The sequence below is a fragment of the Oncorhynchus gorbuscha genome, unplaced genomic scaffold, assembly GCF_021184085.1.
Source record: "Oncorhynchus gorbuscha isolate QuinsamMale2020 ecotype Even-year unplaced genomic scaffold, OgorEven_v1.0 Un_scaffold_3306, whole genome shotgun sequence".
NCBI classification, from domain to species: Eukaryota; Metazoa; Chordata; class Actinopteri; order Salmoniformes; family Salmonidae; genus Oncorhynchus; species Oncorhynchus gorbuscha.
In genome coordinates this window covers 20,877-33,243 of record NW_025747582.1, presented here as the reverse complement: position 1 = coordinate 33,243, position 12,367 = coordinate 20,877, and the positions used below count along the sequence as shown (strand labels likewise).

General features: G+C 49.4%; 1 protein-coding gene across 1 annotated transcript in view; it reads left to right on the top strand.

Annotated features, from left to right (window-relative positions):
• The window catches only part of LOC124027504 (kinesin heavy chain-like), a gene marked incomplete at its 5' end in the record, with an annotated part of 29,973 nt that extends 17,880 nt beyond the window's left edge, over positions 1–12,093 (top strand). The window contains 11 exons of the mRNA XM_046339916.1: positions 2,125–2,244; positions 2,495–2,641; positions 2,909–3,106; positions 3,308–3,425; positions 3,510–3,586; positions 3,724–3,833; positions 4,882–5,044; positions 6,303–6,374; positions 7,138–7,242; positions 10,198–10,414; positions 10,754–12,093. Of these exons, the coding sequence (XP_046195872.1) occupies positions 2,125–2,244; positions 2,495–2,641; positions 2,909–3,106; positions 3,308–3,425; positions 3,510–3,586; positions 3,724–3,833; positions 4,882–5,044; positions 6,303–6,374; positions 7,138–7,242; positions 10,198–10,414; positions 10,754–10,851 (1,425 nt within the window). The remainder of the gene's footprint in view (positions 1–2,124; positions 2,245–2,494; positions 2,642–2,908; positions 3,107–3,307; positions 3,426–3,509; positions 3,587–3,723; positions 3,834–4,881; positions 5,045–6,302; positions 6,375–7,137; positions 7,243–10,197; positions 10,415–10,753) is intronic.
• Positions 12,094–12,367: the final 274 nt, after the last annotated feature.

Here is a 12,367-nt window from a genome sequence, read left to right as displayed (position 1 = left end):
CAGAGTCATTGTGGAGGCTATATACAGGGGGTACCGATACAGAGTCAATGTGGAGGCTATATACAGGGGGTACCGGTACAGAGTCATTGTGGAGGCTATATACAGGGGGTACCGATACAGAGTCAATGTGGAGGCTATATACAGGGGGTACCGGTACAGAGTCATTGTGGAGGCTATATACAGAGGGGAGCCGGTACAGAGTCATTGTGGAGGCTATATACAGGGGGTACCGATACAGAGTCAATGTGGAGGCTATATACAGGGGGTACCGGTACAGAGTCATTGTGGAGGCTACATACAGAGGGTACCGGTACAGAGTCAATGTGGAGGCTATATACAGAGGGTACTGGTACAGAGTCAATGTGGAGGCTATATACAGGGGGTACCAGTACAGAGTCAATGTGGAGGCTATATACAGAGGGTACCAGTACAGAGTCAATGTGGAGGCTATTTACAGAGGGTACCAGTACAGAGTTAATGTGGAGGCTATATACAGAGGGTACCAGTACAGAGTCAATGTGGAGGCTATATACAGAGGGTACCGGTACAGAGTCAATGTGGAGGCTACATACAGAGGGTACCAGTACAGAGTCAATGTGGAGGCTATATACAGAGGGTACCAGTACAGAGTTAATGTGGAGGCTATATACAGAGGGTACCGGTACAGAGTCAATGTGGAGGCTATATACAGGGGGTACCGGTACAGAGTTAATGTGGAGGTTATATACAGGGGGTACCGGTACAGAGTCAATGTGGAGGCTATTTACAGGGGGTACCGGTACAGAGTCAATGTGGAGGCTATATACAGGTGGTACCGGTACAGAGTCAATGTGGAGGCTATTTACAGGGGGTACCGGTACAGAGTCAATGTGGAGGCTATATACAGGGGGTACTGGTACAGAGTCAATGTGGAGGCCTTATACAGGGGGTACTGGTACAGAGTCAATGTGGAGGCTATATACAGGAGGTACCAGTACAGAGTCAATGTGGAGGCTATATACAGGTGGTACCAGTGTAACGGATGTGAAACGGCTAGCTTAGTTAGCGGTGTGCGCTAAATAGCGTTTCAATTGGTTACGTCACTTGCTCTGAGACCTTGAAGTAGTGTTTCCCGTTGCTCTGCAAGAGCCGCGGCTTTTGTGGAGCGATGGGTAACGATGCTTCGAGGGTGACTGTTGTCGTTGTGTGTAGAAGGTCCCTGGTTCGCGCCCGGGTATGGGCGAGGGGACGGTTTAAAATTATACTGTTACATTGATGCTGTTGACCCGGATTACTGGTTGCTGCGGAAAAAGGAGGAAGGTCAAAAGGGGGGTGAGTGTAACGGATGTGAAATGGCTAGCTTAGTTAGCGGTGTGCGCTAAATAGCGTTTCAATCGGTTACGTCACTTGCTCTGAGACCTTGAAGTAGTGTTTCCCCTTGCTCTGCAAGGGCCGCGGCTTTTGTGGAGCGATGGGTAACGATGCTTTGAAGGTGACTGTTGTTGATGTGTGCAGAAGGTCCCTGGTTCGCGCCCGGGTATGGGCGAGGGGACGGTTTAAAAATGATACTGTTACACCAGTACAGAGTCAATGTGGAGGCTATATACAGGGGGTACCGGTACAGAGCCAATGTGGAGGCTATATACAGGGGGTACCGGTACAGAATCAATGTGGAGGCTATATACAGGGGGTACTGGTACAGAGTCAATGTGGAGGCCTTATACAGGGGGTACTGGTACAGAGTCAATATGGAGGCTATATACAGGGGGTACCGGTACAGAGTCAATATGGAGGCTATATACAGGGGGTACTGGTACAGAGTCAATGTGGAGGCTATATACAGGTGGTACCGGTACAGAGTCAATGTGGAGGCTATATACAGAGGGGAGCCGGTACAGTCAATGTGGAGGCTATATACAGGTGGTACCGGTACAGAGTCAATGTGGAGGCTATATACAGGGGGTACCGGTACAGTCAATGTGCAGGGGCACCGGTTAGTTGAGGTAGTATGTACAGAGTTAATTAAAGTGACTCTGCATCGATGACAACAGAGAGTGGCAGTGGTGTGGAGAGGGGAGGGGGAGATGTGAATAGTCTGGGTAGCCATTTGACTAGATGTTCATCATTATGTTCTTATGGCTCTAGGTGAAGGAGGTGCTGCAGGCGTTGGAGGAGCTGGCTGTGAACTACGACCAGAAGAGCCAGGAGGTGGAGGACAGGAGCCAGGCCAACCAACAGCTGCAGGAGGAGCTGCAGCAGAGGACTGTGGGTCTCTGGGCATGATGGGAGGGATAGAGGGGCCTAGAGCAGTTCAGCTTATTATGGGGTTTACTGCACCCTTAATGACATGTCATTCTGCCGAGGTACCCCCTTATGTGTGAGTGATCCATATACCTATGTTCTAATGAGTCTTCCCAAGTTTCCCCTGTGGATAGATGAGGTACTAGAACCGTATAGAGGGTCCTTAATGATGTGGTGAAGGACAACTGGCATGTGACTGATGTGTGTTCCCCAGACGGTCCTGTTGTCAGTTCAGATGGAGCTGACCACGCTCCAGGAGCTCAGTGGACACCAGAAGAAGAGAGCTGCAGAGATCCTCCACCTGCTGCTCAGAGACCTCAGTGAGATAGGAGCCACCATGGGCACCAGCGACATCAAGGTGGTGAGGGGACCTACACAGCAGATACACATAGACACACACAAAGTAGAAACACACACACACCGAACCAAATACAAACAGACCCATTCACAACAGTCCTGTTAACTTAACGGGTTGTAACATGGTTGACCTGTGTAGCTAGCAAACCTCTCCACAACATACAACATGAATCAGAGTTGATGCTCTTTAGTTTCCTAACAGTAAATCTTCCCCTGGTTCTAATCCTACTGTTCCCCAGGCTTCATATGAGGTCTTCTGTTTCCTGTCTAGATGGCTGAGGGGAACGGTAACGGTGGAGTGATTGAGGAAGAGTTCACCATGACCCGTCTCTACATCAGTAAGATGAGGTCAGAGGTCAAGTCTCTGGTGAACCGCTCCAAGCAGCTGGAAAGCTCCCAGGGTGACACCTCACGCAAGATGGCCGCCAACGAGAAGGAGCTGGCTTCCTGTCAGCTGCTCATCTCCCAGGTAACAGAGGGGCCAGGTTAATTGTGAAGCGTCTAAAGGCCGATGCAGAAATGCACTTTCATTGTCCTACGTTGAGTCTCTGAATATCTTTTCACTCTCTGCTAAAGTCCTACAAAACGGCCGAACAGGGCTGTGTTCAGTAGATGTGACAACATGGAAGGTTTAGAAGCGCTGACCCGGTGTTGGTGTGTTGTGCTGCAGCACCAGGCCAAGATCAAGTCCCTGACAGACTACATGCAGAACATGGAACAGAAGAAGAGACAGCTGGAGGAGAGTCAGGACGCTCTGACTGAGGAGCTGGCCAAGATGCACGCTCAGGGTGAGATGCACGACTCCCTCTACACGTCCCCTCTATCCACACCACTGCTTCCTTTACAACATGCTTCACATTGTTGTTCCTCAGAGAAAATGCACGAGGTGTCAGTGGTGGACACGGAGAAGGAGCACGTCAGTAGACTGGAGGGTGAAGAGGAGGTTAAGGTGATTAAACCTGGGATTAAGACGTCCACAAGGTGGATCTGGAAGTAGGATGATTATTCTGTTGGAGAAACAGATTAGATTTACCCGTGTGTGTCTCTGTGTGTGTCCTTTGATCCGTCCTCCTGTCCATCCTGTAGAAGACTCTAGAACAGCAGATGGAGGCTCACAGAGAGGCCCACCAGAAGCAGCTGGCCCGACTCAGGGACGAGATCGATGACAAACAGAGGACGCTGGATGAACTCACAGAGTGAGAAGCTATATATACCGTCCGGCCACTCTCTGTGCTTTTCTAACTGCTACGGCATTTATAAAGGCTTCATAGGGCATTCATAAAGGCTTCATAGGGCATTCACAAAGGCTTCATAGGACATTTATAAAGGCTTCATAGGGCATTCATAAAGGCTTCATAGGGCATTCATAAAGGCTTCATAGGGCATTCATAAAGGCTTCATAGGACATTTATAAAGGCTTCATAGGACATTTATAAAGGCTTCATAGGACATTTATAAAGGCTTCATAGGGCATTCATAAAGGCTTCATAGGGCATTCATAAAGGCTTCATAGGGCATTCATAATGGCTTCACAAATTCTTTACAGGCTGTCATAATGCAGTACTAAATGAAAGGTGGTATAAAGGTCATTACATCTGAATAGGCCTTATAAAGCTCCATAAAGCCTCTATAACTTAGTCTTTTCTCTCCTCCTTTTCACCCTTTCCACTTCCTCTCCCCTACCTCTCCCCTACCTCTCCCCTACCTCTCCTCTACCTCTCCCCTACCTCTCCTCTACCTCTCCTCTACCTCTCCTCTACCTCTCCTCTACCTCTCCCCTACCTCTCCTCTACCTCTCCTCTACCTCTCCCCTACCTCTCCTCTACCTCTCCTCTACCTCTCCTTCACTCTCCCCTACCTCTCCCCTACCTCTCCTCTACCTCTCCTCTACCTCTCCTCTACCTCTCCCTTACCTCTCCACTACCTCTCCACTACCTCTCCCCTACCTCTACCTCTCCTCTACCTCTCCCCTACCTCTCCTCTACCTCTCCCCAACATCTCTCATACCTCTCCTCTACCTCTCCCCTACCTCTCCTCTACCTCTCCCCTACATCTCCTCTTCCTCTCCGCTACCTTTCCTCTACCCCCTCCCCCACCCCTCCCCTACCTCTCCTCTACCTCTCTTCTTCCTCTCCCCTACCTCTCCCATACCTCTCCTCTACCTCTCCTCTACCCCTCCCCTACCTCTCCCCTACCTCTCCCCTACCTCTGCTATCCCCCTCTCCTCCTCCGTGTCTCTCCCAGTCTGAACCAGGGCCTGATGCTGGAGCAGAGGAAGCTGATGTCTGACCATGAGAAGCTGAAGGTGGAGGAACAGGAGAAGGACATGACGCTCCAGAAGCTGGTCATCTTCAACGAGCAGAGAGAGCAGGCCAGACAGGACCTCAAGGGACTGGAGGAGACTGTGGTACGTCAAGGCTCTATGACTGACTGACTGACTCACTGACTGGCTGGCTGGTTGCTCACTGACTGGCTGACTGACTGGCTGACTGACTGGCTGGCTGGCTGGCTGGCTGGCTGACTCACTGACTCACTGGCTGGCTGACTCACTGACTCACTGGCTGGCTGGCTGGCTGGCTGGCTGGCTGGCTGGCTGGCTGGCTGGCTGGCTGGCTGGCTGTCTGTCTGACTGACTGACTGACTGACTGACTGACTGACTCACTGACTGACTGACTGACTGGCTCACTGACTGGCTGGCTGGCTGACTCACTGACTGACTGACTGACTGACTCACTGACTGGCTGACTGGCTGACTCACTGACTGGCTGACTGACTGGCTGACTGACTGACTGACTGGCTGGCTGGCTGACTCACTGACTGACTCGCTGGCTGGCTGGCTGGCTGACTGACTGTCTGTCTGACTGACTGGCTCACTGACTGGCTGGCTGGCTGGCTGACTCACTGACTGACTGACTCACTGGCTGGCTGGCTGGCTGGCTGGCTGACTGACTGACTGTCTGACTGACTCACTGACTGACTGACTGGCTCACTGACTGGCTGGCTGGCTGACTCACTGACTGGCTGGCTGACTGACTCACTACTGACTGACTGACTGACTGGCTGCCTGGCTGGCTGACTGACTGACTGGCTGGCTGACTGGCTGACTGACTCACTACTGACTGACTGACTGGCTGGCTGGCTGACTGGCTGGCTGACTGGTTGGCTGGCTGACTAACTCACTACTGACTGGCTGGCTGGCTGACTCACTACTGACTGACTGGCTGGCTGGCTGGCTGACTGACTGGCTGACTGACTCACTACTGACTGACTGACTGACTGACTGGCTCGCTGACTCACTGACTGACTGACTGACTGACTGACTCACTGGCTTGCTGGCTGGCTGGCTGGCTGGCTGGCTGGCTGGCTGGCTGACTGACTGACTCACTGACTGACTGACTGGCTCACTGACTGGCTGGTTGGCTGGCTGGCTGACTCACTGGCTGACTCACTGGCTGGCTGACTCACTACTGACTGACTCACTACTGACTGACTGGCTGGCTGGCTGGCTGGCTGGCTGGCTGGCTGACTGGCTGGCTGGCTGGCTGGCTGGCTGGCTATAGCTCTTCACTTCCTAAGTCTTGCAGATAAAACAATACATCATATATGTCCATTTCAACATTTCACACTGAGCACAAGTGTGTTTTCTCTCTGTTTTGTCTTTAAAGGCCAAGGAGCTGCAGACTCTTCATAACCTACGCAGGCTCTTTGTTCAAGACCTCACAACACGCGTCAAGAAGGTAAGGAGGTATTCTCCCATGTAAGAGAGGCTGTGTATCAGAATGCCCCAACCTGTCTGCAGAATGTCAGAGATACTCGTCTGTAGTCTGTTGTCTTTCAGTGAGGACCTGTAGTCTGTAGTCTGCCCTCTGTAGTCTGTAGTCTGTGCTCTGTAGTCTGTGCTCTGTAGTCTATAGTCTGCCCTCTGTAGTCTGTAGTCTGTGCTCTGTAGTATGCACTCTGTAGTCTGTAGTCTGCCCTCTGTAGTCTGTAGTTTGTGCTCTGTAGTCTGCACTGTAGTCTGCCCTCTGTAGTCTGTAGTCTGTGCTCTGTAGTCTGTGCTCTGTAGTCTGTGCTCTGTAGTCTATAGTCTGCCCTCTGTAGTCTGTAGTCTGTGCTCTGTAGTATGCACTCTGTAGTCTGTAGTCTGCCCTCTGTAGTCTGTAGTCTGTGCTCTGTAGTCTGCACTGTAGTCTGTAGTCTGCGCTCTGTAGTCTATAGTCTGTGCTTTGTGTTGACAGACTGACTGATGTTTCTCTCCTCTCCTGTTATGTCCAGAGTGGGCAGTAGTCTGTAGTCTGTATTGACTGTCTGTCTCCTCTCCTGTTATGCCCAGAGTGCAGAGTTGGCAGTAGTCTGTAGTCTGTGCTCTGTAGTCTATAGTCTGTGCTCTGTAGTCTATAGTCTGTGCTCTGTAGTCTATAGTCTGTGCTCTGTAGTCTATAGTCTGTGCTCTGTGTTGACAGACTGATTGATGTTTCTCTCCTCTCCTGTTGTGTTCAGAGTGCAGAGCTGGACTGTGAGGATGGAGTGGGCAGCGCCGCCCAGAAACAGAAGATCTCCTTCCTGGAGAATAACCTGGAGCAACTCACTAAAGTCCACAAGCAGGTACTGTACTGGGACATTATTAAGCAGGTACTGTACTGGGACATTATTAAGCAGGTACTGGGACATTATTAAGCAGGTACTGGGACATTATTAAGCAGGTACTGGGACATTATTAAGCAGGTACTGTACTGGGACTTTATTAAGCAGGTACTGTACTGGGACATTATTAAGCAGGTACTGAACTGGGACATTATTAAGCAGGTACTGAACTGGGACATTATTAAGCAGGTACTGGGACATTATTAAGCAGGTACTGTACTGGGACATTATTAAGCAGGTACTGTACTGGGACATTATTAAGCAGGTACTGTACTGGGACATTATTAAGCAGGTACTGAACTGGGACATTATTAAGCAGGTACTGAACTGGGACATTATTAAGCAGGTACTGGGACATTATTAAGCAGGTACTGTACTGGGACATTATTAAGCAGGTACTGTACTGGGACATTATTAAGCAGGTACTGTACTGGGACATTATTAAGCAGGTACTGAACTGGGACATTATTAAGCAGGTACTGAACTGGGACATTATTAAGCAGGTACTGTACTAGGACATTATTAAGCAGGTACTGTACTGGGACATTATTAAGCAGGTACTGTACTGGGACATTATTAAGCAGGTACTGAACTGGGACATTATTAAGCAGGTACTGAACTGGGACATTATTAAGCAGGTACTGGGACATTATTAAGCAGGTACTGTACTGGGACTTTATTAAGCAGGTCCTGTACTGGGACATTATTAAGCAGGTACTGTACTGGGACATTATTAAGCAGGTACTGAACTGGGACATTATTAAGCAGGTCCTGTACTGGGACATTATTAAGCAGGTACTGGGACATTATTAAGCAGGTACTGTACTGGGACATTATTAAGCAGGTACTGTACTGGGACATTATTAAGCAGGTACTGTACTGGGACATTATTAATCAGGTCCTGTACTGGGACATTATTAAGCAGGTCCTGTACTGGGACATTATTAAGCAGGTCCTGTACTGGGACATTATTAAGCAGGTACTGTACTGGGACATTATTAATCAGGTACTGTACTGGGACATTATTAAGCAGGTACTGTACTGGGACATTATTAAGCAGGTACTGTACTGGGACATTATTAAGCAGGTACTGTACTGGGACATTATTAAGCAGGTCCTGTACTGGGACATTATTAAGCAGGTCCTGTACTGGGACATTATTAAGCAGGTACTGTACTGGGACATTATTAAGCAGGTACTGTACTGGGACATTATTAAGCAGGTACTGTACTGGGACATTATTAAGCAGGTACTGTACTGGGACATTATTAAGCAGGTCCTGTACTGGGACATTATTAAGCAGGTCCTGTACTGGGACATTATTAAGCAGGTACTGTACTGGGACATTATTAAGCAGGTACTGTACTGGGACATTATTAAGCAGGTCCTGTACTGGGACATTATTAAGCAGGTCCTGTACTGGGACATTATTAAGCAGGTCCTGTACTGGGACATTATTAAGCAGGTCCTGTACTGGGACATTATTAAGCAGGTCCTGTACTGGGACATTATTAAGCAGGTACTGTACTGGGACATTATTAAGCAGGTCCTGTACTGGGACATTATTAAGCAGGTACTGTACTGGGACATTATTAAGCAGGTACTGTACTGGGACATTATTAAGCAGGTCCTGTACTGGGACATTATTAAGCAGGTCCTGTACTGGGACATTATTAAGCAGGTCCTGTACTGGGACATTATTAAGCAGGTCCTGTACTGGGACATTATTAAGCAGGTACTGTACTGGGACATTATTAAGCAGGTACTGTACTGGGACATTATTAAGCAGGTCCTGTACTGGGACATTATTAAGCAGGTACTGTACTGGGACATTATTAAGCAGGTACTGTACTGGGACATTATTAAGCAGGTACTGTACTGGGACATTATTAAGCAGGTACTGTACTGGGACATTATTAAGCAGGTACTGTACTGGGACATTATTAAGCAGGTCCTGTACTGGGACATTATTAAGCAGGTACTGTACTGGGACATTATTAAGCAGGTACTGTACTGGGACATTATTAAGCAGGTACTGTACTGGGACATTATTAAGCAGGTACTGTACTGGGACATTATTAAGCAGGTACTGTACTGGGACATTATTAAGCAGGTCCTGTACTGGGACATTATTAAGCAGGTCCTGTACTGGGACATTATTAAGCAGGTACTGTACTGGGACATTATTAAGCAGGTACTGTACTGGGACATTATTAAGCAGGTACTGAACTGGGACATTATTAAGCAGGTCCTGTACTGGGACATTATTAAGCAGGTCCTGTACTGGGACATTATTAAGCAGGTACTGTACTGGGACATTATTAAGCAGGTACTGTACTGGGACATTATTAAGCAGGTACTGAACTGGGACATTATTAAGCAGGTACTGAACTGGGACATTATTAAGCAGGTACTGTACTGGGACATTATTAAGCAGGTACTGGGACATTATTAAGCAGGTCCTGTACTGGGACATTATTAAGCAGGTACTGTACATCTTTGCAGGTAGAGAAAATGTATCGTCTGATTGTTTGATTTGTTCAAAATGATAAATACATTTGATTGATTTATTATTCCTGCCCCCTTCTGGCAGTGTCCATCCAGTTGGTGCATGATAACGCGGACCTGCGCTGCAAGCTTCGTAAGCTGACCCTCATATCTCTGTTTCCCTCCCTCCCTCCCCGTCTCCCCCTCCCTCCCTCCCTCTCTCCCTCCCCCCTCCCTCCCCGTCTCCCCCTCCCTCCCTCCCTCTCTCCCTCCCCGTCTCCCCCTTTCCCTCCCTCCCTCCCTCCCTCCCCGTCTCCCCCCTCCCTCCCTCCCTCTCTCCCTCCCCGTCTCCCCCTCCCTCCTTCCCTGTGTCCCCTCCCTCCCTCCCTCCCTCCCCCCTCCCTCCCTGTGTCCCCCTCTCCCTCCCAGTTGGTGCGTGACAACGCGGACCTTCGCTGCGAGCTTCCCAAGCTGGAGAAGCGTCTGCGGGCCACGGCCGAGCGGGTCAAGGCCCTGGAGAATGCGCTGAAGGATGCCAAGGAGAACGCTATGAGGGACAGGAAACGCTACCAGCTAGAGGTGGACCGCATCAAGGAGGTCGTCAGGACCAAGAACATGGCCAGGAGAGGAAACTCCGCTCAGATCGGTAAGGATGGAGGGAGGGGAGGAGGGAGGGAGGGAGGGGAGGAGGGAGGGGAGGGAGGGAGGGGAGGGAGGGAGGGAGGAAGGGAGGGAGGGAGGGAGGGAGGAGGGAGGGAGGGAGGGAGGGGAGGGAGGAGGGAGGGAGGGAGGGGAGGGGGAGGGAGGGAGGGAGGGAGGGAGGGAGGGAGGGAGGGAGGGAGGGAGGGAGGGAGGGAGGGAGGGAGGGAGGGAGGGAGGGAGGGAGGGAGGGAGGGAGGAGGGAGGGAGGGAGAAGAGGGTGGGTTGGTGGAATGTGTGGGGTGGCAGTGTGTGTTTGTATTGATGACTATGTTCTGTCTTCCAGCTAAGCCCATCCGGCCAGGCCAACACCCCTTGTCTTCCCCTACAGTCATCAGAGGAGGAGGCCTCTACAGCCACAGCTACAACCTCAGCACCAAGTAACCATGTAGAATCCAGACCCTGAGTCACGAGTGCATGTGTGGTAGGTACAGACTGTCCCATTCCCAGTAAGACCCCTCTGCCCTCATCCTCTTGTCCTTCCTCTGGGTCTAGGAGTAAGACCCCTCTGTCCTCATCCTTCTGTCCTTCCTCTGGGTCTAGGAGTAAGACCCCTCTGTCCTCATCCTCCTGTCCTTCCTCTGGGTCTAGGGAGTAAGACCCCTCTGCCCTCATCCTCCTGTCCTTCCTCTGGGTCTAGGAGTAAGACCCCTCTGCCCTCATCCTCCTGTCCTTCCTCTGGGTCTGGGAGGAAGACCCCTCTGCCCTCATCCTCCTGTCCTTCCTCTGGGTCTAGGAGTAAGAACCCTCTGCCCTCATCCTCCTGTCCTTCCTCTGGGTCTAGGAGTAAGACCCCTCTGCCCCCTTCCACTCTACTCTGTGGCATCTTTCATAGTTTTCACATACTGTATGTCTCTCTCTTTTCCATTGTACATGTACATATATATTTCATTGTAGTGTCTTGGAGGGGAAGATGTGTGCTGATAGATGGTTACATGTATATTACAGAGGGTGATATGCCACCACTAAGAACCACATTGTATAGCATGTCACAGTAATGTTAACATGACCTTTACTTGATGTTGAAGAATCCTTTGCTTTTCCGACTGCATTAGGAATGTATGATAGTTCACCTGAAGAAGTTCAAAGTTCAGACTGGAATGATCGCCCACCTGCACTGTGTTTTGCACCATATTAATTTACTTCAGTTATGATCAGCACATTGTTTTTGCTCTGTTGTATTGGTAAGCATATTGATCATGGTTTACCTATGCTTTTAGGGACACTTTATTCTTAAAATAAGCTAAGTTTGAATGTAATGTTTTAATTCACTTACAAAACAAGCTGTGCTTTATTTAAGCAATAAGGCCTGAGGGGGTGTGATATAGGACCAATATACCACGGCTAAGGACTGTTCTAAGGCACGACGCAATGTGGAGTGCCTGGACACAGCCCTTAGCCGTGGTATATTGGTCCTATACCACAAACCACTGAGGTGCCTTATTGATATTATAAACTGGTTACCAATGTATTTAGAGCAGTAAAAATACATGTTTTGTCATACGGTCTGATATACCACGACTGTCAGCCAATCAGCATTCAGGGCTCGAACCATCCAGTTTTTAATTTCAATTATGCAACTGATTGTAATGACCACTGCGTTGAAAAACTCGTGGGGCGTAGACCAAAAAATGTCCCAATGTTACCAAGAGCGTCAAATTGTGAGGTAGATTTCAATATCCACCATTAGAGGGCAGTGTTTGACAGTGTAGTGCACTGCACTGTATCCATACTAGGCTAATGCAGTGATGCTGATCAGCCAATCAGAGATGTTCATGCAGTGATCCTGGGGAACAGTGCAATACACTCTATATCCAAAACACTAACAGAAAGAGAAATTGGTATAAAAAAAAATAATGTAATGTAAACTTTCTACTTACAATGTGGCTCCAATTGTTTT